This window comes from Choristoneura fumiferana, chromosome 2, assembly GCF_025370935.1.
Source record: "Choristoneura fumiferana chromosome 2, NRCan_CFum_1, whole genome shotgun sequence".
NCBI classification, from domain to species: domain Eukaryota; kingdom Metazoa; phylum Arthropoda; class Insecta; order Lepidoptera; family Tortricidae; genus Choristoneura; species Choristoneura fumiferana.
In genome coordinates, this window is record NC_133473.1 from 11,243,962 (window position 1) to 11,269,675 (window position 25,714).

Here is a 25,714-nt window from a genome sequence, read left to right on the forward strand (position 1 = left end):
GAAATGATTCACTCGCTCAATTACGTAGGTACTGGGGAACTATACTACACTACACTCTGCAGGCACCTTGATGTGGCGCCTCGAATATCGCATGGAGGTATGGAGGAACTACTGGCGCGAGAAGGTGCGACAGGCTTGCTCGAATCATAAGCGAGCGACTACAAGTCGTGGAATGAGCGAGAAGCTGGTGTGGGTCGACTGTCGAGTGACGATGAGCGAGACCGCGGGCGTTCGAACAAGAGGCTATTTAAAACTGTGCGCAGGCCCGTAGCGCCGAGTCGACAACTAATGATCAGTGCTGCCTTGTCTGCCGCCGAGTGCATAGCGACCGCGATCTGTGTTTAAGCAAGAACATAAACCGCCAGTGTTTGTTTAGTTTTGACAGTTTTACTATACATACGTGAAGATGGCCGATAGCCTTAAAAGGAATATTCCCATCAAACTTGGCGACTTCTCAGTCATCGACACAGAATTCTCGAGCATTAGGGAGAGATTCGACGCCGAAATGAGGAAGATGGAGGAAGAAATGAGCAAATTCAGATCGGAACTCATGAACAGAGAAAGCAACAACTTCTTCAAGAGCACAACAAGGTATTTATTAAATTAGTTTACGTTAAAAAGAAGTATATATACCTAAATACTAAATAATAATAACACCTTCTAACTTAATGCAATACTTATAAGAATCTAATAAGAATCGATAGGTAGGGACTCAACTATTATTTCCGTAATAGGAACATAATTATAACCACAATTTTTTAATCGTGGTTCAATAGAGCAAAATAATGGCGATACTTAAAAGCGAATATGAGGTTATCGCACAGTAACAATAAAATTTAACTCGGGCATGCGTAACTCCCACATTTTGTTATTCCGATAGCGGCGGACCGGCGGCCCGGTTTCGGTTTTCCTTTAAGGGAATCTCGAATTAATGAGTTTTGGGGTTTCGCAACGCGTCGCCCACCTCGCCGACGTCGCCGCCGCCGCACGAAAGTATTTCAAAAGGCATTATTCGAGATCGCTCCGCGGAACGGCATCCACTGCAGACATCTCAGCCGCCTCCATTTAAAGCGTGCAGCGATACGTAAGCCCGACGCGGGATGATGTCATAAATAGAAATAGCCGGCCGCAGAGTTCCAACGGAGAATATTGTTACTAAAACACATGAGCGCGTGAAATTGTAAACATTATGTAAATTGGTAGGTAGCTTCAGTAGTGTAACGCGTTTTTCTTTTGCTTAATTACGTAACATCAATCAGCGTATTGCGTTAACGTCTATCTATGGGTTTACCTTAATTCCTGTCATATTTACCTAAATTGTTTGCTATTTAATGGTCACACGCGAATAAGCGATGACGACACAACATGTTTGTAGCTGTAAAAACTCAATGTAATCCTCCATAAGGTTCGCAAAAAACAAGCAAGGAAGGCTACGTAAAACCGGTTTATGATCGTGTTATCGAACTGCAATTGGTGGGTGGATATTGAAATGCGACGCAGACGCTAGACTGAGCGCTGGCGCCGACAGTTTATGCTTACGGTACCTACGAAGATACGGCCCATTTGGACTGGTATCGTTTAGATTAGAGAAAACTTACAACGAACTTAAACCAATTCTTTTCAATTTTGTCACCAAAGGAAACCATAATCACAGAACATATAATAGTACTAACGTACATAAGTTAATTGTTCGTAGCACGGGACACCAAAATCGATGCATACGTAATGAGGTACTCGTATAAGGAATTCCGTCACCGATGACTTCGGGTTTTTGTGAGTACAGCGTGGGCTTGACGGCTGATCTGATCCGCCCATGCCGCTGCGTAATGCCAGCGTAGGCTGTAGTCGTTATAAGTACTAATGCAACAGACGGGAATGTTGAACCGAGCAATCAATGTGTTAGACAGATAACGTTAAGTATATCAAGTATTTGCTGCCGGGGTGCATTCTTTAGTCGGTATCTGAGCAGCATATTAATGAAGAAGTAGAGGTAGTATACTTTCTTGAACTACCTACTGATAATCCGCCTTAATCTACGTCAAACGAATATGACGCTAAATACTGAATACTGATCGTATTACTAGTTACTTATTTTAACGGAAGTTACATAAACACATACTAGACCTGCTGGTTCTGAGACAGTAAAAGTAGTACCTAAAGGGCTTCATTGGCGGAATTTAATCGAAAAAATTAGTAGGTACCTACCTACCCACTTAATCGCGAATATTTATTTATTTTATTTATTAAATGCAATTCACATGTCAAAAGTACAATATAGCACTAACATTATGAAACCCGGAATGGCGCAGCAGAGAAAGAGTTTTCAAAACAATAAATTGGTATCTTGGAAATAATTAAAGTTGTGGCAATAATACAAAATCAAAATAGAAAAGAATAATTAAAAAACAATAACAGTAACATTAATAATTGAAGTCATGCAATACTCGTATGTCAGAATGTTATTGGAATACGTCAATAATTATTAGTGAATATTATGCTATAGGTATGTCAGGACGATTTAATATTAGTATCATAATGTCATATAGTCTTATCTTAAACGATGTGTCAATGAGTGGATAAACAATGGCATTGGTAAAACATGTTTTAATTTAATTTTAGATTAGGTAGGTAGGTAGGTTTAGGTAGGCTCTGTGATAATTATTCTTTAAAATATTCTTCAAGCGAGTAATAACTTTTTTTTTATCAAGAATTGCTTCAGTAGTTTGTTAAATTTAATATCATCTTCCTCATTCTTGAATTGGTCACTTTGTTAAATTTAATATCATCTTCCTCATTCTTGAATTGGTCACTCATTTTATTATAAATTTTAATTGCCATCGAGTTTGGAGATGATTTGTGCAGTTTTAGTTTCGATCCAGTCAGAGTAACTAAATTGTTTTTAAATCTTGTTTCAAAGCGTCTTGTTTTGTCTTTTTGCTTTGTATAAAACTGCGGGTATTTCCTAACATTTGCAAATCTCAAAGATATATAAGGATGTTAGTGTTAAAATTTCAAGTGTTACAAAATGCGGCTTGCAACTTTCCGGACTCTTAATATTGGCGAGTATCCGTATACATCTTTTTTGTAAAATAAATATATCCTGAATATCAGTGCTGTTTCCCCAAAAGATAATGCCGTATTTGAGTCGCGAGTAGGCATATGTGTAAGAAGCGGCGAGTGCAGATTTCATATTTGTGTTTTTTTTTTAGTTCACCTTAAAGCGTAAGCGAAACTAGACAATTTGGTTTTGAGCTTACTGATGTGCGCTTTCCAATTGACATTCGAATCGATTTCGAAACCGAGTAATATAAAAGTATTTACGCAACCTATTCTTGAGCCGTTAAATGAAAAGTTTATGTCTAGAGGAGTTTTTTGGTAAATATTTTGTTTTTGAAAAATTTATTTCTAAGTTATGGTCATTCATCCAATTTATAAGCTGATCAAAAAGATTATTTAGATCTTGGTGCAATTTTATGCTGCCCGTGCAGGAAGTTAGTATAGATCTGCAAGCAAGACATTCGTCTCTTTTATTATTTTTGGAAGGTCATTTATATATATTAAAAATAGTAAACAAGAAGTTACACTTCCTTGGGGGATAGAGTTATTTATCTATATTAATACTTACGTTAAAAAGTATTATTTGTATGCTAATAAAGGTATTGGTAACGTGAGCTATAAAGTTTAGACATTCAAACAGGCGTACATATTTATTTTAATTTCAATAGCAATTAAAAGCAAATCAGGATATTAAGTTACGTGCAACTCCTGAAGTTTTCTGCTTGTTTAATATAATATTTTATTGCGCTTATATATTTAAGGTTTATTTACCGATAGGCACCGCGCATAAATATTTAAATATAGCTACCTATATTAGCACTGCGTACCTATACGTTCGAAACTAAAGGAAAAAATAATAATATCAATAGGTAATTAATTTCCCTACTTAGCTATTACAAAGTTAGGGGAATACTATACCTAAGTATTTTCGAAGGCATCATCTAGTAATTTAAACATTGCAACGGCGGGGCATAACATAGACGCAGAAAACATTTGCCTGGTGCCCCTATCATTAATTGTTATTATGATCAATCAATATGATCATAGTTTTGCTGAAACGCCAAGATTAATAAAATAGGCACCTAAAACATTTTCCTTCCTATTTTAGTATTTGTATTCCTCTAAATTTATAACATTTATTTACAGCATAAACTAACAAGTTATATTGCTTTTTGCATGTCTTACAACTTTGAATCTGTTTCCTCCGGAGGAGTAACGAAATCATCAGAGAGGTAAACATTGCGAAGGAATTACATTATAGGTAGTGGGTAACCATTAACGTTCACATTTGTAAATGTATCTATTAAAATAACTATTAAGCTCTATCATATGGTTGTAACTAAGTTTTTCATCACACTTGCTCGTCAATGACGTTATTCCATGCCTGTATACTAAAAGACAATGGCCTCAATTGTTCCCGCGGGAATCATGGATTTACGTATAGTTTTCCTCCCCAAGGGAGTTATAAAAACTTAGTTGGTACGTCATTTCAGACTAAAGAGGTTTCAAGTCAGCCAACGTTTTATTTACATCTTTAAAACTTAGATATAACCTAATTATACCCAATAAAAATTTGCCACGCTTCATGAAACTTCCTTATTTGACTCGGGTCATTAAAAGCCCTCCGCCTCCGGCGTCGGGCTTCTAATAGACTCTCGTTAGTAATCCCCTTCTTACGCCCCTTAATGCACAATGTACTAATATCTATCTGTAATCAGTGATCTACATTCTTAATAACTAACTATTTATATTTATTGGCCTTTTTATCCTTGTATTAGTTCTACGTGTATTCTGTGGTTGAAGAATAGTGTAGACGATAGATTTTATATCATGTTATCATAATGTGGATTTAATTAGGTCACATACTCTTTAGTACCTAATTAATTACCGTCGTTCACAAAATCGGCTGGAGTTACCACAAAACAAATACACTTTTCTTAAACATTAGCCTAAATTAATCTTTATGTTCAACAATAGCCTAATTTTTTGTGGTAACAGGGGTAAACTTTTTGGTGGTTCCGTTGGTATGTGTTGGTGATGTCTTATTGTTGATAATTTGCCTAAATCCTGTATTCGTATTGTCTGTTGTTGCTCTCCCGAATTCTTGGCACAGAATGTGATGCATCACAATTAATTTTCTTTGGTATCTTAGTGTAAATCCGACTTGGCAGGTTTGTATCATTTACACACGTCACAAATCGGTACTGCCAAAATGCATGCATGATAAGAACTTTTAAAACAAAGTCTCAACTACTTACTGATAACCCAGGTACAATACCTATTCACTACCTACATTGTCATTGGAATGAATACCTATCTAGAATTCATACAGTAATACACATAGTTTAATGATAATGACTACCTATGACCTTCGCTTGCTTCACCTCGATCAAAATAATGTAGAACTGATTTGTTTATGCACAAGCCTTTCTCGAGTGTAGGAGCAACTGGATTCATATTACATTAAAATATGCATGTACTTAGGTATCACAATCGCAGTGAATTTTCACTCTCGGCAAGTAGTTAAACACTTTAAATACCGAAACGGACGGACGTTAACGGAGTAACGGACAGAACAAGAAATTCCATTAACCTGAAAGCCTGCATCTACTATAAAATTAATGTCCACTCAGATCCATATAAACCCGTGGGAAACGAGGCAGTAAAGCACCACAATGTTGCCAATGTCCCTGCTAGTAGGTACATCACGTTATTGGTCACAAATTAGATTGAATGCTGTGCTAATACCGATGAGCTCACTTTGTTGACATGACCTTGTATCTGCAATGCGCATGACATCATCGTTTGTGTGGTAAATCAAATATAAAAAAATAACCTAAACAGTATTGAACATTACTGTATATTTAATGACTTGAATGCTTCTAGCTAGTTGATGTTTAGTAGGAGTCAACATAATATTCCTAACGTAATACACATAATGTTTAACGTTTAGTTAGAATGTACCTAGTCGGGCGATGGGAAACCACTTCACGTGTTGTTCTAATAACACAATTAAAGTTTAATCGACTGTTGGCACGTGAAGTGAACGTGATAGAATTTTTGCATGCTCCTGACATGAACTAGTTGGTACGTTTATGAACATTATTCCTGGACAGTCATGATTGCATGCATTCAATGAAAATGTGTCACTACTGAAACTGCAATTCCAATATTTCTTATTTTCGTTGCATAGTTAGGCATACAATTCATTTGTTGGTACTTTATTGAACAACTATGAGTATAGGTACTAAGTACCTATATTTATGCATGAACAATAAATTTCGTTGCAGTTGTAGCAAGATTGTATTGAATTCATTAAAAATATTTATCTATTTCATAGTTTTCGTGCTTGTTGCGGGTAAAACGAGCATTACCATGACTGCAGTTACGTATGTTCTGTAAATAGTTTTCTGTTTTCATTGGAAAGCATCTTACCATCAGAACATAACCATGTTTGTACCAATATCAATTCAAACAGTAAAAAGTTTCGTGAAAAAATAGCACTCGAATTCAATTTAAACACTGTTAAAAGAAATACCTAATAAAGCAAATGTATAAACAGAAAATATTAAAATTCTGGCGTTATGGTTACAAGAAGCACAACATCGCTCACCTAGATTCATACAAATCACTTGTTTACGTACCTGAATCAACTATATAATTCTAAATGTTGATTTTGAATGTCCACAGCTCGACCACATCGTCACAGCATAGCGACAGCAGACAGCTGGCCGAACCCAGCCACTGGGACAGCCTCAACTCGCCGCTCATCCAGGATGAAGGCGATGGCAAATCCCTGAAACTTCGCTTCGACGTCAGCCAGTACACGCCAGAGGAAATCGTCGTAAAGACAGTCGACAACAAACTTCTTGTAAGCATCTGATTTCTATAATTTCACACCAGTTTTAACTTCTGAAATCTTTGTTTGTGACAAATATTTACGGTAATTTATTACCTCGACACTTTCGTAACGACTAGCCAAGTGCTATCTCATATTCCTTTCTTCTTCTACGCGGTCAAATGAAGATAAATTATGTTAAAAAAATTCACTTTAAAATTTGGCTGAAATCCCCGAGGCAGGCAAATTGCCAGGTCTCGCTATCGCTTTTATGCACGCCAGAGAACATTTAGTTTCGTTTTTTATCGGGGTTGACGAACGGGCGCCGGGGACAAATCCGAGTGTTGTCATTGCTATTTAAAGATTGTGACGTGACGCAAATTGTTTTCCAGGTGCACGCAAAACATGAGGAGAAGTCAGACACGAAGTCTGTGTACAGAGAGTACAATAGGGAATTCCTTTTGCCGAAGGGCACGAACCCGGAGGCGATCAAGTCGTCGCTGTCGCGGGACGGTGTGTTGACGGTGGAGGCGCCGCTGCCGCAACTCGCCATCACCGACCGCAACGTCCCCATACAGAAGCACTGAGCCCGTACTAGCCGAGCAGTTGGGTCCAGAGCAGCTATTCCATACCTACTGTTAATAATTTATTTTAATTTACGTATTACATTTACTGTTTAAGGATTATCGATTGGCGAAATTCTTAGATTTTTATTTGGAATCTTTAGAGAATCTCTGTTAACATTTAACACTGTAATGGGTCACTTTGTTCTCGTGCTAACCAGCGTGAGTGGCACGGATGCCTTTGCACTGTCCTCGTCGTTGCTTTCACTGTGATTGTTAGGAGTCTCGCATTCAATAAGCAGTGCATTTTGAATTGTTTTATTGTGAAGAGTGATTGTGTAATTTTAATTAAGCACTTTCTATGAAATCCGAAATTATTTAAGAGCTTAAACAAGTGTTCATCACCAAATTGCTGTTAAACGACAATCAATTCCAGACTTTCTTGGTCAACTCTTTTTAGGTACCTACAGATTTACACTAACGTAAAGTGGAATAATAAAGTGTCTTATACAAAAAATAAGTCCATTTTTGCTTAACATTAGTTCATAAGAAGAGCCATAACAAGCATGTTTTGAATACACGAATTCAAAAGCTTATACGAAGTACACGTTTATAATTTAGTACAAACAGTTGTTATGAACGTTTTAGATGTCAATAAAACATTTTAAATATCGTTGTTAGCTTATTCTCTCAGTCCGAACTCCAAAACCCATATTTCATAATATAATATTATTATGTACCTAACCTACCTCCCTCGGCACATAAACATACTTATTCCGAATGGTACAAAAAATACCTACAGTAAAATTATTAGTCCACGTCGATTAATTTAATCTATATAAAATATAATATAAAAGGCAAAACTGACTCACTGGGTTATATATCAAAACATCGAAGAAATAAAATTACTTAGGTTACTAATTTACGATATACCTAGTTCAATTCTATTATAATCTTACTTCCAACGCGATATTCTTTAGAAGTTAGATAAATTATTATCACAAATAATCTTAATTGAGTTAAAACAGTAGCCCAGTGTGAGTTTATTTGTTTAAACCGTGACCTTCTGCGAGTAAATGTTTACAGAGAACAATGAATAGGTGTTGGGGCAAACTGGGGCCGTATTGTTAGTTTCCAGCCAACTCGTCAGTGGATTGTTACCGCATGACGTGAATTAACGGAAACGGATGTTGCCAATATTAGCCGAAACAAACCGTCAGGTCACTTTCAACATAACTCCAAACAATTAATTTTGCACAGTGCATAACTGCACAGCGTTGCGTAACAGTGCTTCGCAAACAAGGAAGTTCAACAGAAAATTTAAAAAGTCTACTTTTTGCGTAGACTTTGAAAACTGACTCTAACAGTAAACAGACTCTACAAAATTACTTGCGATTTCAATAAAAAAGTATTAATAGATAATTTCATCTGTTTAACACGTACCTATACCTAGTGCCATCCACGAAGACGCATGATTTTGTCTAAATTAGCTATTAAAAAAGAAAATAAAAATAACAGTATTTCAATAAAAAAAATACACGTACTTACATTTCATTAATAATCCTTAATTAATAGGATTGCTGCAGTCAATGTTTATAATTTTACTTGATTATTTGGAATGAATGGATACAATAATTATAATTTTAATATTTTGCTCTGAGTAGGTAGGTATACAATATTTATTTAAGGAGGTAGGTTTAACCATCGCACAAAGATATGCTTAATCTTGTTGTGTTTGCTATTCACAATTTCTTGCACAGTTTCAATGTAAATTTATTAAGTATGCGAGGCAGAGTGGACGTCCACACTCTCTGGCCATAAACATTATGACATCTGGGTATAACATAGTTTGGCAAGTTAGATGGATTTCTCAAGTTCTTTGGTCTATTCTTCCTATTTAACTGGTATATTTTATCACGGTACTGCGTGTAATGACATTGTAATAAGAACCACGGCACGCGTCATCGTGAATGACTCTACCTATAGCGGTGTGTGTGTTTGTTGCTACCCCTGCACGCTAAAATGTAATGTTTGGGATTAAATTGGGTACATAACCTAGGTATGTGGATAGCTGGGCGTCTAGAATAACACATATAGGAACTTTTTATCCCGGTATTTCCACGGGATCTATGTAAAATTACAGAATCTTAACCACTAGGTAAGTGCCGAGACAGCATGCACGAGTGTTTGTCATACAGCGTAAATGAACACCAAGATGTAAATTGTTTTTTTTTTTATTATGACAGGGAGACAAACGATTGGAAATTAAATTAAATCCCTGAATTTCAATTCGACTGCCAAATCTAATGGTTTACGTGAACGAAGTCGCGGGGTAAAGCGTTGATATTGTAAAATACTGCACCTATTTATTGATGCCCGTAATTAAAAAAAAATGACATTATTTTTTTAGTAATTATCTTAATGATTCGCTGTAACTATAAAAAATACATTTATAAAAACACAAAAAAGGAATCGCTTGATTATTTTTCAGTAGGCTCCGAATATCTTTGGGATTAAATAAGGATAGATATTTTTTATTGAGTGGTGCGGTCAAAGAAACTGGTTGACCTACCTGTTGTGGAACCTTTGTGTTTGTGCTACTAACGAACGTCATGTTGACATCCCATACATATATAGGTATGCCAAAGAAATCATAACGAAATTGATTATGAAAAGTTTCCACCCTGTTACCTACGTGATTCAGTTTCTTTGACTGTACTTGGAAGAAATATATAATTGACTAAGATATGCAAAGCCGTGGTTGGCCTAGTGGTTTGTCCTATCGCCTCTCAAGCAGAGGGTCGTGGGTTCAAACCCCGGCTCCCGCTCCCCGGTTTTCGAAATTCATGTGCGGAATTACATTTGAAATTTACCACAAGCTTTGCAGTGAAGGAAAACCTATTCAGTTAGGTAAAGGAACTGCATGAACACGCATATTTTGCATAAGCTTAGCTATCGTAAGGTCGCGGGTGAGCAAGGAAATTCTTTTAGTTCAAGAGAATTATAATTGTTTTATTTAAGTTTTATGCTATTGTATATGTCGACGGCCGATCGTAAAATCCGCCAGATCACGAAATTACCTACCATATAGGCATATCGTGAAATGGCGCCATTTCATGATATATGCCTAAAAGTTGGCCAGGCATATCACGATGTGCCTGAGAAACAATACAATACGGTAACGCATTCGTCAATATTCCTAGCTCTATACCGGGCACATCGTAATATCAGCCAATAGACCCGTAGGGCTAGGTTTTGAGGCTTCAAAAATATTAAAGTTGTTTCTTTTTCGCACATAGATTCCGGAGCATTTGCCCAACCTAATACAAAAAATTGTGTCATTTTGGGTACCTGAATAAGTAGAAATTTAGGTATTAGTGTTTTCCATTAGTATTGGACGAAAAAAAAATTAAAGACGAAAATTTTACTTTCTTATTAATACCTGAGCAGTAACTGAATGTACATAGGCATTTTGTGTCATATCCATACACGGGAATCCTGATTTTTAAAAAGTACCTAACATGTCGCCCAACTAACTCTAAAAGAATATTACAGTTTGTTAAAAAGATGTCAGACGGTTTAGAATACTGATATCTGTTATCCAAAATATTTTGTGTCAAATTCATCCACGATATTTATAGTTTTTTTTAATACAATACCCTGTAAAACCCACAAAAGAAAATTCAAGTTTTTAGAGTTTACGTGTCTTGATTATTAACGGTGTAAAAAACACTATTCATAATTTGTGTCATTTTCATCCACGGATTCTCATTATTTGAAAAGAAAAATTGTCTATCGATTTTTAAACAAGTTCCTATCAAACGTATATGTCGCTAAAGTCGAACTTTCAAGTTGACAGACACGTCTATTGGCATTATTGTTGTATGACATCCAAACGATTATCAACTTTAAGGTGGTAGACCACATATTTGGCTGATGGTACGACGAGCGAAGCGAGGAGTGGTTAGTATGAATTGTGACCACAAAGCACGAGCCGAGCGAGCGAAGCGAGCTTGCGCGGCAGCGGCCGGCGAAGTGCCAGAACCGATATGGCGGCGTTTCATGGTATGCCTAGGAATTTCATGATCTGCCTAAACGTCACTAGGCAAATCTCTGAACGGAGAGTTTTGAACGATATGGCGGATGTCCCTTAGCCAATTCTTGAAATGACGCCATTTCACGATATGCCTAGGAATTTCGTGATCTGACGGATTTTACGATCAGCCGCCGACATATAGATATCTATTTATCTACACGTGCTAAAATTTGTTTACATTGCCACCACCACCTGTTGCAATCAATTCCTTGTTTTCTTTCCGTTGTAAACGGTTCCCTGGCAGAGATCGCCTTTAAGCGATAAGGTCACCATTGCTTACGTTATTATATTCCATATAGCTGGAATATATAAGGTAAGAAATGCAGTATAAAATAAAGAGTTATTGTCATGTATTTTAAGCAGTTTAAATCTGTACGATAATACGATTGCATGACATAATACCCGGTCTCATTAGGTAGGTACAAGGTACGTCGTCGAGCGCTGGACGCAACAATAACGACCGCATCTAATACGCGTACATGCCAGTCAATTAATTATGTTAACCCTAATTAACGCTGAAAACTATTTGGTTCATTGCCAAGCGCGTCTCTACTCGGGTTTTAACACAAATAGGTGACAAGGCCGGCCCGTTTATGAGATTTGCTTCGAGCGGACGCCCATAACTCGGTGTCTTCGAGAGATGAACCCGAACCGTGCGGATAATTCACGAAACACGATTTAGTCCACTTGTCTACATTTATTTAGTAGGTAGTAAAGTTACATTAACGTCACATAAACATACTTACACTGTGACATGAACATGAGTGACAAATTCATGCAGGTAGGTGGTTACTGAATAATGAAAAACAAAACAGGGGCGCCACTGTCACGTACAATACAATACAATAACTCTTTATTGCACACCAACACAAACAGCAAGCAGTAAGCAGTAAGCAGTTGGTACAGAAAACACAGGTATCTGAGGTAAGCAATCCACGCACGCACGTATTCAGTTAGGTAGTTGCTTTTAACTTTTTGGATAGGTACGATAAGTTTCTGATAGGTATCACTTTCTTTATTAACCTCATCACCGCCAGATTTATCCAGTCGCGACAGCCAAAGGAATACCTCATGCGCCACGGTCATCTATGCATGACCAATTAAAATTCAACTGGCTTGATTTAAAAATCAAGTTGAATTGTCGCTGGTTTCTCTGTGGCGTACAGAGCACGTCACTTCGTTTGTTTTGTGGCGGTGGCGAAGTTAAGTTACATATTTTATCTACACCCATGTAGTTAGCCATTATGCGTTCAAAAACCATAGATAATGACCAGTATTACGACATTGCATTCTATTATGCACACGGCAGTAACGTACCTACCTAATGGTCTTTACGATACCGTTATCGTCATGAACATTTCATTTCATTTCATTTTCATTGAATCAGGTTTCCACGTGACAGGCTTAGCCTAGTGTGGAACCAACGGAAACCCTTCTTGTAATTTGTTTTTGATTTTAATAAACCATTTTGATTTTGATTTTTTGATTTGACATTACCGCACCGGAGCGGTGGCGCAGGAGCTCGTGGGGCAGAAATAGTTCTGTTTGCAATGCAGGTCATTCTCAATGGTTCTTGAACGCATGATAGAGGATTTAATATACTTATATGGATGTACATAAAGTATAATGTATGCCACTGTACATATTTAGGCCCTATTACGTAACAGTTGCATAAACTAATATTGTTCTTTGACTACATTAAACCGTAAATAGGTACTGACACTTCGTTAAAAAGTCAAATAATTAAAAAAGGCAGTAGATGCAGTGTAGACACTTCCCATTGATATAGAATCAACGGAAAATGCCCTTTAGATTTTGATACGAGTAAGTACCCCAGTTTTGTAAGAAAATATAAATATACTATACAAGGTTGTAGGTATGTTATGTATTAATCTCGAGGTCTTAGAAACTTTGGTTTTTTGGCCATCTTCAAAAACGGAAAAGGTTATGAGTTATGAATGTATTCGACGAAACATGAAATATCTATTCTTTTAGCGTAACCGTAGCCTTAAGTTTTTTTTATTAATTTCAACTTGAAATCTAACTATTCCTAGGAAAAAATAGTCCTGACAGACACGCGCATGACGCGCAACAAACAGATCCTATAAATATGGATTCCGTTTTTATCCATTTGAGAACGCTAACCCTAAAATAACCAACGGTAGTCAACTGAGCCTTACTTCCGAAGTGAGTTTCAGAAATCCACAACGGCTCTATTCGTCTATTTCATCTAAGGCAGTAAATTTAAATAGTAACATAAGGCGATGCAACTCAGGTGTAGGCGTGAATGAGTGTTTCCTTGGACCAATAGACGTGACGCATTCGTTGCCCCGAATTAGGCCACTTGCCTGAAATACTGCACACCAAAATGTCGACAGATACAATGTAGTTATTGTGACGAAATTAATTTAGCTATCTTCTCTTTTTTGGCATACGCATGATTAATAGAGATTTAAGTATTTGTTACCATGACTAAGTTTGAACTGGGAATTGGAAATATAGTAAATAGGGAAGTATGATTGATGACGAGATGGACGGATGACCTGAGGCCGTATTGCCTAACGTTTCTGACGCCCGCGATCGCAATCAAATGACAGTTTTTGTATGCGAAATCTGTCATCGGTTAAAAATGACTAAAATTCTGCTGACGTAATACCCCTTTTTAACCCCCGCCGTAAAAAGAGGGATGTTATAAGTTTGACGCCAATTTCTGTTTGTCTGTGGCAACGTCGCTAACAAACGGATGGACCCATTGCGATGCGGTTTTAGGTATTACGTAAAAGGGAGTTTCGTTGCGGTGGTTCTTAGTTACGGTTCATTAAAATCAGTTCAGCCGTTTTTGTGATATCTTTGAAATGACAATATCGGAGGTTTTTCCTTGGACAATTTAACTTTAATTTGTTGAAGTTATTAAATAGCACAAAAAGTTACAATAAATGGGCAGATGAGATAAAACCATTTCAAGGATGTTATGGAGCTCCGTATCCGGAACCGAAACTATCGGATATCCGAAATAAAAAGCTAATCGTAACCGACTCCGATATAAAAATTTCGGATAGTTTCGGACAGGGGCGGAGTCTAAATGCGACATGTAACAGTTTTTGTTTTTGCCCGGTCGAGCCGACATAACAGCTGCGCGCGTCTTCTGCATCTATTGTTTATTATTTCTATTGCTGTCGTAATTTACGACTCGTAACTATTACAATTATAGTCAAGTCATTTATATTCCTATTCGTAGTTATTATATTTTTACATTTCCTTAAAAATCCAACCGAAACTGCATCCGTAATAATTTAATTTAATATCCGTAACCGAAACCGAAACCGGTACTATGTTAAACATATAACCGTACCTATCCATATCCAGATTAGAAATGTTATATCCATATATAGAATTCCTGAACCATTTGTATGCTACATTAGAGCTGAGCAGCATGGATTGACAATAGAATTTCAGGAAGTATGTACTTACTTAGTAGTAGAAAACAACGAAAATTGGCGCACCATGGACACGGCACAAGTGACATCCTTGTAGCGTGACACGATGTATATCTATGTCAAGTATGTGACGCCAAGATTAAAATTTGAAATACACTAAAAGTCTTGAATATATTTTATTACTTTTTAAGCAAATACCTGGCTATCAACCCCAAAGAACAAATAACTACGGCTTGTGAAGCATAACTTAACACTACTTCATGTATCGTTTTTTCCTTTATTAAATCCGCAGGTTGTGGAGTACTTTTGTTTATCTGAAATTAAAAATGCTGAATTTAACTTTTACTCAAATGGTACACTGCTTGTACATAAACATCTATGACATAGATTCTATGTGAATACACAAATAGGTACAACAAACAAGAATAGTTATAATTATTTACATATCGTGTCTTAATACATAACTACCCTTCCCCTCGCTTCTAGTAAATGGGGCTACATTATCTTTTGTAATAGAAAATAATGTAAATAAATGACATACATTTTTGAGATGTTATTTGGGTGAAACAGTGTCGTAAACGTAATTTTCATAACTATGTCCCTTCTGTTCCTGAAAATTAAGAATTTTTCGTAAACATATTTTAGGGTAACTTTTGCCACCTCTGTCATATTGTTACTTTTTCATCACCATCATCATTATCTCAGCCGTAGGACGTCCACTGTTGGATATTCCTCCCCTATAGGCCTCCAGTTGCTTCGGTTGGCAGCGGCTTGCATCCACCGTGAACCTTGTCATCTGTGGCTTTAACCAAGTCATCCGTCCATCTCGTTGGTGGTCGACCTACGTCCTGCGCTTGCCGATCCGCGGTCTCCACTCGAGAACTTTTCAGCCTCAACGGCCATCTGTTCACCGTGCTATATGGCTTGCCCATTGCAACTTCAATGAGCTAATTCGCTTGGCTATGTTGGTGACCCTTGTTCTTTTACGTATCTCCTCATTTCTGATTCGATCCCGTAGAGAAACCCCAAGCATAGCTCTCTCCATAGCTCGCTGTGCAACTCTGAGCCTATTTATAAGGCCTATAGTGAAACACCACGTCTCGGATCCATATTTCATCACTGGTAACACACACTGGTTAGACTTTCGTCTTAACGCACTGAGGAGTTTTGGACGAAAAGACATTGCGGCTGCCCATCCGAGTTGGATTCGACGATTGACCTCCTTCTCGCGTCAACAACTTCAAGAACCGAATTCCTAACCAAAACAGGGGTAGGCACCACATGGACGTTCGACATGACCTTTGTCTTGTCCTTATTCATTTTAAGGACCACCCGTTGGGTGACTCGATTGAGGCCTTCGACCATCGTGTTGAGTTCTTCCATCGACTTTGCCATGACCACGATATCGTCGGAAAACCGAAGGCGAGTGATGTATTCGCCGTTGATATTGATGCCTAGCCCTTTCCTTTCCAGAAACTTGAAGGCATCTTCCAAAGCGGCAGTAAACAGTTTCGGAGACATGACATCTTCCTGTCTTATACGCCTTTTTTAAAGGGAATCGTCTTCGAACTCTGTCTGTATGTGGCGTTTTTATACAAACATTTCAACACTTCGATATATCGATAGTCGATACGGTATCGCTGGAGAGACTCCACCCACGTTTCGACCGCGTCAAAGGCTTTCTCGAAGTCCACAAACGCTAAACATAGCGGCAAGTTATACTCCTTGGTCTTCTGTATGACCTGCCGCAGCGTATATATGTATGTGGTCTACGGTACTATAGCCTTTTCGGAACCCGGTTTGTTCGGGTGGCTGCAAGTACTCGAGCCTGCGTTCGAGCCGATTTACAATGACCCTGGAAAACTGCTTATAAACATGGCTCAACAGCGAGATGGGCCTGTAGTTCTTCAATAGGGTGTTATCACCTTTCTTGAAGAACAACACCACCACGCTCTTGTTCCACGCTTCTGGCGTTGTGCCTTCGAGCAAGACGGAATTAAAGAGACAGAGTGTTACTTTTTATTCTTTTACAATTATGTTAGATTGGAATGACAGTTGTGAACAGCTACTGTTGAAAAAAAATAATATCTCCGCATTCAAAATTTAGGCGATTTTCAAAACAATGAGCAAATCTATTCTTTAATTTTCGGGAACAGGCGACACGTTTTTAATCATACATTGGTACTAGTACTATTAATTTTTGCCAGGAATTTCGTCTGATAAGAATGCATTTATCGCTATCCCGCGGGAACTACGCGATTTTTCGGGTAAAAAACTACCCTATGTAATCCCATAGTTTCAAACTATCTCCAAACTTTCATATAAATCGATTCAGTGGCTTAAGCATCAAGAGGGAATTTATAGAAAGACGGCATTCTTATAATTAGCAAGGAAAGGCAACATAGTACAAAGAACCCAGATCAAAATATTAGTGAAACAAAATATCAGGCACTTAAAATCTAATGTGTCCAGTTAACCACTTAGCCTTATTCAAAATCCTTAATTGAGGTTTGAAAGCAATTAATATCAAGAAGCACGCTTGCTAGCAAAGTTGTTGAGCTGCTAGACGGATTAGACGCGTTATGTGGCCAGACAAATAATCCTAATCTTGACAGCAGTGACAGCTTACCAGGAAAAACTCCGCCTTCCGATCCGCAGTAAAAAGCCTAACATCCCTAATTTAGAGGATTTTGAAAACAAGTTTTTTTTTAATCTTAGCCCTCTTCACTATAAATATCTTGTACTATGGTTTTTTCTCTAGTCAAAGTCAGCTGTTCAAACGTTAGCAGAGAGATAAAAGGGACGGTCCTTCTTTAGCAGAGCTCGACATTAGCGCAACAACTTTATGAATCATTTAGCAGTTGCCTTCAAGGATCTAACGCTGCTCTTAAAAACTATAAGTAACATACCTTGATGAGTATTCCTCTCATAATTTTCATTTCTCTTCTAATATTGTTAACGTTAGTAAGCATCTTCTTTGCTGCATTGCTCAACTTTAGGAGTGTTGGTGAGTCGGGCGGCTCAAATTTGATTTGATCCTGAATTCTTTTGTAATCACGAAGTGTATACTGTAATGTGGCATCCATGATGTACAATTGTTGAAGGTGCGCCCCAAGAGTTGTTAAGCAGTCTAATACACTGAAAAGATCGTATGTTTTAAAAGGTTTTACGTAATTTCAAAAATGTTGCACCTTAATTTTGATACACTTCCAGTTGTCAGATTGACTTGATATTTGGTATACATGTGTAAGGTTGTGTGATAATGCAAGTACAGTCAAGAAAAAGGACGGTCAGCAAACAAAGCTTGAATTAAAAATGTACATTTAAACAAAAAATATTTTCAGTTAAGTCCTTGATAAGTAAATGGGTTAAATGATTTTTACTAATATTATAACTAAAAGTAGCTCTGTCTGTCTGTTACTTCTTCAGACTTAAGCCGCTGAACCTAATTAGATGAAATTTGGCATGGAGACTACGAATAAATAATAAATAAAGGATACAGGATAGTTTTTATCCCGGAAAATTGCATAGTTCCTGCAGCGATAAGTGTATTATTGGCAGACGAAGTCACCGGAAATAGCTAGTCGTAAATATAAAATGACATACCTATAGTTTTGAAGTTTTTGGGCATAGAGTCCCGCCACAGAGTTAAGATTCCAGCCTTTGATGTGAAAATTACGCAGCCCCAAAATCAGTCTCTGTCGTTCGAATGGCATATTGATTCCTAACTTTATCATATCACTTTCTTCCAGCAACAGAAATGTTTTCAGGTCTATTCCACTTTCGTTTATTATCGGGGCTAATCTCTCGCAATTCATTCCATAAAGGAGATGTTGAATTTCACATGTATAATTGGGCCTGAAACAAATAACCATGACAGTCAAAGGTTTGTGGATGACTGCTATAGCTGTATACTAATAATGTATTTTAAAAAGAGCCTTAAACCAGATGACCAAATATTCCTTATTTCTGTCTCATCTTATTAGTTGTTCAATATTTATTGTAAGTAGATTAAAAGTGTTTGATCCTATTATGATCCTACTAACGTATTCAATCAATGCTGTATGAAGTTGATAGATACGCTAAATTAACACAAAAATAGACCTTAATTTACAAGAAAAAATATAATCAGACTTAGGTACGCAAAAACCGGAAAGTAGACAGCTAATAAATGTTCTTGATTTAATCGAATTTCAGCAGTCTCAGATCTATAGACCTATTGTAATGGAATAAGAAAAACCAAGGCCTGCATGCAACAACCACTTACTTGAACCCCTTTTCGACACCAGGATAGAAATCATGCCAAGAAGTAATTTGATTAATGCTGTTAGCATTAGCTTCATCCGAGGCATCATTTATTTTCAAATGTTTGTGCAGGATTGCTAGAATATCTTGGTGGTCATGTGTTTGAGCTATTTCTAGTGGGGTGCGTCCCGACTTATCTACTTCGGTTAATCTAGCACCATTTTCTATGAGAATTTCCAGGATTTCTGGTTGGTTGTGGTGTACGGCCCAGAACAGAGCCTGCGAACAGCAAAATATAAAGAATTCAGGACCATGCCACTAGCATGCAGAATAAAAAAGAACAATGGAAAATACAGTCTTTTGCTAAGTTTTTTTAACATTTTTTTTCTCACTTTCTTTCCTTGAATGTCTTGGCCATTGTATGAAAATAACTAACATAGCCTAACATGTAATCTAAGAATTTAATTTGCTACCACTATATCAACTAAATTACCTATTTAATTATATCTAAAATCTAATATATGAAAATCTCATGTCAGTGCTTATAACCAAACTCCTTTAAACGGCTTGACCGATTTTTATGAAATTTTTATGTAGATTCAGTAGGTCTGAGCATAGGACGTAAACTATTTTTCATACTTCTACGCGGACGGAGTCGCGGGCAACAGCTAGTTAACCTATAAGAACAAGTAAGTTTTTTATAATTTCACAAATTTCCCTGATATTCACCAGCCAGAGCTGTTATACTATTTCAAATAAATATTACTGCATATTTATGTAAACGAAATACACATTACAGAAGAAATTCGTTAAAATACTGAGGCACTAAAAAGCTAAATCAAATTTCACACATGAAAATATGAAAACTGATGCAGTTTCTGTGCCTGTGGAGGCAACATGACATTGTCATACTCACAGTCCAACCATGTTGATCTCTCATTTCAATGTTCACATTCCAGTCTATCAACTTTTGAACAAGTTCATTTCTGCTGCTGCTAACGGCTCTCATTAGTGGTGTTTGTCCATATTTGTCACCAATGTTTAATATACATCCTTTGTCTACCAGGCTATTGAAGATGTTGAGAATTGTATCATGACTAGCACTGCTGTTTGAACAGGCCACCATAACTGGAGTTACCGAATCTGGAAATAGGAATATTTAGTGCATCAGTAAACTAAGGAGTAAAAGTATCCACTTACAACAGTTGTTATAAAATTAATAGAACAAGTCAGTGGCAGGTTTAAGCACCTCTTTTCTTGTTTTTAATGCAAATTTGTTATTTAAGACTGCTTAATTTATTGTTTCGTTCAAGTAGTTTAATGTATTATCTCACTCTACACTATGATTACAATAATAAAATTGATGTCATTATTGTATTTATTCATTAGTACTGACAATGAGTGAGCCATCTAGCGAGGCAGCCATTTTTGGTGTGATTTTGAACCCTTGAAAATAAATCATCCTTCACTTTCATCACTTTCAAAAACACCTTATCTTAAAATCTCAAGTTTAGTACTTACACACAGTAAATTAAAACAAAATAGGAAACATTTTCTTTGAGTGTACTTCATTTTTTATAACTTGGGCTGGTTAATACTAAATTGAAATACAAACTGAAATATAGATGCACAGAAAAACCAGAAAAATAAGACCAGCACTGGGAATCGAACCCAGGTCCTCGGCATTCCGTGCCGCGTGCTATACCGCTACACCACTGCTGGACATTAGGTTTTACGGGATGACCGTAAAAGTAAAAATTTGGAATTGAAATAAAAAATACAAAGATTCCAAAAAACCAATCTGGTTAATACTATCTTTGCCAAGGAATAGTTAACAACCCTAGGTCGAATTTTTAGAGAACTAATTTATTTACCCTTTACCCTGGCAACATCCTTAAGAAGTACACTTTTCTTCACAGGTAATATTTACCTTATTAACTTTGTTTCATACTATGAAAAGATTATCATGAAAAAAAAAATAGTTAGTGTCACCTGAGTGTAAGTTAGGATCTGCTCCATGGTCCAGCAGGAATTGAACAATTTTATCTTGCGCATGGAAGCAGGCATGCATCAGTGCAGTCCAACCACTGTCCAGTTTCACATTGGCATCATTGTTGAGATCTGTAATTTGAAACCATTTTTATAAGAATAGAACTAAATTACAAATATTGCATTTATAATGCCTATGAAGATAATCTGTGCAATTTTTTTTACCTTTCTATATGTTATTTCTGAATAAATAGGTACAAATTTTACTTTTGATCCCTTCTGAAATATAACATGAATGGGTTGCTTGACAGAAATATAGCTCTTCAATCTCTCGGGATATTAAGTCAGCCATTGGGCTTTTATTATTATTAGGAGTATTATGCTATTTCATTTCTTATATTCTAAGGGCCCGTTGTTTGATCAATAGTTAAACTGATAGTTAAAATGTATGGCAAACCTAACAATAGTTAATGCATTTCAAAGGAAATTTGACTATGTATTAGTTATCTTTAACTACTCATCAAACAACAGTCACTAAGTTGAGAGTGAGGCATTGTTTATGGAAATGCAATATCACACTACTTATATCAGTGACCAATTCTTTTTTATATCAGTGACCAGCCATGGGAACCAAAAATCATCTTTTTAAGTATCTACGTCCAGGAAAAACATATCATAATTACCACAAGTAATGATGGTCTCAACTTGGGGCAGGTTTCCGTTGATGATAGCATCTTGTAAGTTGTTTTCGGTCTTTTTCCAAGCACTTTGCTGCTGGACAGCGTTATATTGTCTGGCCTGTAAGTTTACAATTAAAATTATGTTGGAGATTGCTCATAACCAGAAAGATAGAGGTGACTAAGAAAGTATGTTGAGGGAGATACATGGCACGACTGAAAAAAAAATTGAAAATAAATTGATTTGGCATTCTTTTACACGTTTTATGTAAGTACATAGCCCTGCAAAACTGTTTTCACAGATTGTCTGCAGGATACAGTCTCTATAAGAACATAAAGTATTCAATAAATAACTTGTGAAATTTAGAATTGCATAAATGATTATATTGTTACAATTATGTTAGGTACTGTGTTATGGAAGAGTTTCTAACAAAAGTATGTGATTTTTAAAATAAGTCGGTACAATAAGAACTCACCGGTTTTTCGTAAAATCCATAATCATCACTATCCGAATCGTCGTCGGAAAAACCTGCTGGACGAAATGTCGACATCCTACCACTGAAAATTGTGGAGTCAGTTCTTTAAAAAATCCAGTATTATTTCTATCCTCACTTGACAAACAATAATAATAAATTAATAACAAATACCGTACCGGAGAAAAAGCCCTTCCTTGTAGTGAACGTAACGTACGGTACGTTATTACTGTCAGTTTCAGTGTCAGCTTGACAGTGACGGACAATGACAAAGTGACGTGCTTCGGTCCGAATCATAGAATATTTCTATTTGCTGATTGAAATATTATTTGATGTAATTACATATGTAATGACTTATACAATTCCAAATCTGTGGACACTTTTTCATGATTAAGTTATGTACTGCGAAGCTACAATAAAAAAAGTTTAAAAAAAAATTATGGACAATACGACAAGATTTTAATGAACGTGTGACGTGCATGAGGGTGCTTTATTTCTTTTATATAATTTTTAAATAATACCTATAATTAATGACTTAATCTTAACCCGTCGAACGCCCTGCGCGCCACAGTGGTGCGTATCTAAGTACTCGTGATTAGTAAATTTTTGTTACTAGTTTCGATCACCCTTTAACATAGGATATTAGTCCAAAATAACCCAAAAAACTCGTTGATCGCGCGACGGGTTAATATTTAAACTAAAAACTACGAACAAGTTACAACAAGATAGCCGCATTAGTTTCGTTTTTTGTCGTTCATATCTTCTATATTAATAATTTCGTACCGGTCTACGGTAGCCTCGAACGAAATGCACATCAAATTGAAGAGCGTAAAAAATTAGTCAATCCGAGTCGACAACTTGTAGGCGGAAAATTCGGATTATCGAGTATTTTCAATATAAACTTGAATAAATTACTAAGTATATAATGGCGTTGCGAAGTAAACATGTCAAAGTCATCACATAAAAGTGGCGTTAGTGTCACGTCATCACGTGTCACAAGTGTCACCGGTTTGCATTTCGTTCTCCGTTGTGACCTCTTAAGGGCGCCACACACGGTACGATTGGTCGATTTTCATCAGATCGATCGTACAGACGAATTGTACCGTATATGGGGCCCTTTAGGTCTTATTTCTTTGATTATGAGACAGAGACATCATAGTTATTTGGGCAAATAAGATTTAGGAGAAATATCTACTTACTGGTGAAATACCGATACGTAGGTTAGCCGTTAAAGTGTTTGTGATAATAATTAAGGCTGGGAATATACGTCAGATTTTTCGATAAGTACGACAGTCTTTACTGGCAAAACATTTTTTCAAACATATTATGAGTCTACATTTTACCCGAGCGAAGCCGGGTTTTCATCTAGTCATAATTATGATCTTGTTGTATATTTGTATGAAAGCACTGGCCAATATTGATAAAAAAATCGTCATAAATTACAACAATTGCCATTAGGTACAATGAAAAAAAGTATATTACTGTTTTAATTTTCTTATGGCTTTAAATATTCGTAAGGCCAGCACTTTATAAATTGAAAAATAGGTTTACATATTTATATTATTGCATTAAAAATAGGTTTTATATATCGTTATTTCGGTAAAAAGTAAAAGGTATCTCAGGGGTCTTTATAAATGGTACTTTGTTAAAAGTAAAAGTTCCTCTCTATAGGGACTACGCTTTGAAGTCCATGCTTAGTAGGCAACATTAGTACATTACTGTAGAGGCCGGGAAGTAGGGGGTTGCCGGCCAAACAGATATAGACAGATAGGGATGCGAGGCCGGCAACCCCAGGTTCCGGCCAAGGCTTGTATAGTGCTTTTCTCCAACATTACATGGAATAAAATTAAAAAAAAAAACAAGAAATGAAGCTGGCGGGACGCTAGTCTCGTGTGTAAGCGCGTGTCTCGCTGGCTGCTGGTGGCGGGCGGCTGCGGGCGGTGGTGCTGGGCGTGGGCCGCGTGCGTGTCGCAGAGCGCGCGTTGAAACAAAAGATGGTCGCATTGCCGGCCAGCGGCCTGCAAAGTTGTATGAAATCTCTTTGCAGGTCGCTAGAGTCGCAGGCTGCCGAGTCACATCGCCTGCAGCGCGATACTTCTCAGCCTATTATTTGTAACACAACGTCAATATTTCATGTCATGTTTGAGAAAAGTAATTTTTAACAGTGTATTTGGAATGGCAAACAGAATATTTAATAAATTACCAAAAACTATTATTAAGTTGGAAAGCATAAACGAATTTAAGCAGGCTTTGAGAAATTATTTAATATCAAAAGCTTACTATTCAATTCAAGAGTATTTAAATGACACTCATAATTTAGATTAGAATATATGCAGATAAGTAGTTACTATTATAGTTAAATGAAAATGATACAGACAACTTTAAAATATTTTGCATGTCTTTCTGACAAAACATGCTAACTAATGTAATGTATAGACAAACGTTACTCTGATGCATAATAATTTATTTCCATCAGCGGTTTTTTTTTACCAAATCATTTTATTGGTAGAGTTTTACAAAAATACGCGTCAGAGCTGTCTTTCATGCGAAATATTTCCATTATAAACCACCACAAACAGTGCAACTTAAGTATTTACATGTATCAAAATATTAGTTATTATTATTCAAATACCATTCTACAAAATGTCTAAATTGGTCTTAATCATTTTTTTTCTCATTTATTAGAATGTATTTTCCAATAAAACAATTTTATTATAAATCTACTAGTAATGTTTAGTCTGTAATATTTTTTTCAGCGCTTAATAATAGCTCATTTAATTTTGTCAATTTTCTAAACTTCGCTCCTTCTTCCTTCTCTCTTCTATAAGTAATTTATAAAATTTAAAGCCTTGACTGACTGACTGACTGATATGCTATCCAGAATTAGAAAGGGGAGGCTTTTACCCTGCAGTGGGACACATTATAAGCTAGTTAAAATAATAGTATTACTTAGTTTAGTGCATTATTGTCTACGTGTACGAAGTCGCGGGCAAAAGCTAGTTAAGTATAACATTCAAAGCCTAATGCAAGTAAAAATGGTAAGCACCTACAATATACCTACAATATACCTACTTGAATTTCAATGAAATGATTATTATGAAATATGTGCCTGCAAAATAATGTCGGTTATGTACTTGAACTTTTAAACATATCTCACATCTGTGTAGAGCTCTTAGAACAACACGCAATTTCTTTGCTGTAGCCGTAATTCATTAAGAAAATTAAATTGCTTTCCCCGTAATGGGCTACTTGAATTAATGCCTCTTTTTAATTAGCGTTAAGCGAGCTTCTGGGCGGAAGTTGACAGTTGTGACTGCTGTATACTTAGTCTCGAACCAC

General features: G+C 36.5%; 2 protein-coding genes across 2 annotated transcripts; one reads left to right on the forward strand and one right to left on the reverse strand.

Annotated features, from left to right (window-relative positions):
* The first annotated feature begins 205 nt into the window (after window positions 1–205).
* Window positions 206–8,131, forward strand: LOC141443305 (heat shock protein beta-1). The gene is made up of 3 exons (XM_074108545.1): window positions 206–591; window positions 6,748–6,928; window positions 7,288–8,131. The coding sequence occupies exons 1-3, from the start codon at window positions 407–409 to the stop codon at window positions 7,480–7,482; spliced, it is 561 nt and encodes a 186-aa protein (XP_073964646.1). The 5' UTR covers window positions 206–406; the 3' UTR covers window positions 7,483–8,131.
* Window positions 8,132–15,151: 7,020 nt separating this feature from the next.
* On the reverse strand, window positions 15,152–22,617 carry LOC141443325 (uncharacterized). The gene is made up of 9 exons (XM_074108567.1): window positions 22,555–22,617; window positions 22,379–22,460; window positions 21,909–22,023; window positions 21,229–21,357; window positions 20,153–20,379; window positions 19,259–19,515; window positions 18,598–18,849; window positions 17,901–18,129; window positions 15,152–15,305 (listed from the first exon to the last, which is right to left on the reverse strand). Exons 2-9 carry the CDS (start codon window positions 22,451–22,453, stop codon window positions 15,171–15,173), a joined length of 1,419 nt encoding a protein of 472 aa, XP_073964668.1. The 5' UTR covers window positions 22,454–22,460; window positions 22,555–22,617; the 3' UTR covers window positions 15,152–15,170.
* Between the last annotated feature and the right edge of the window lie 3,097 nt (window positions 22,618–25,714).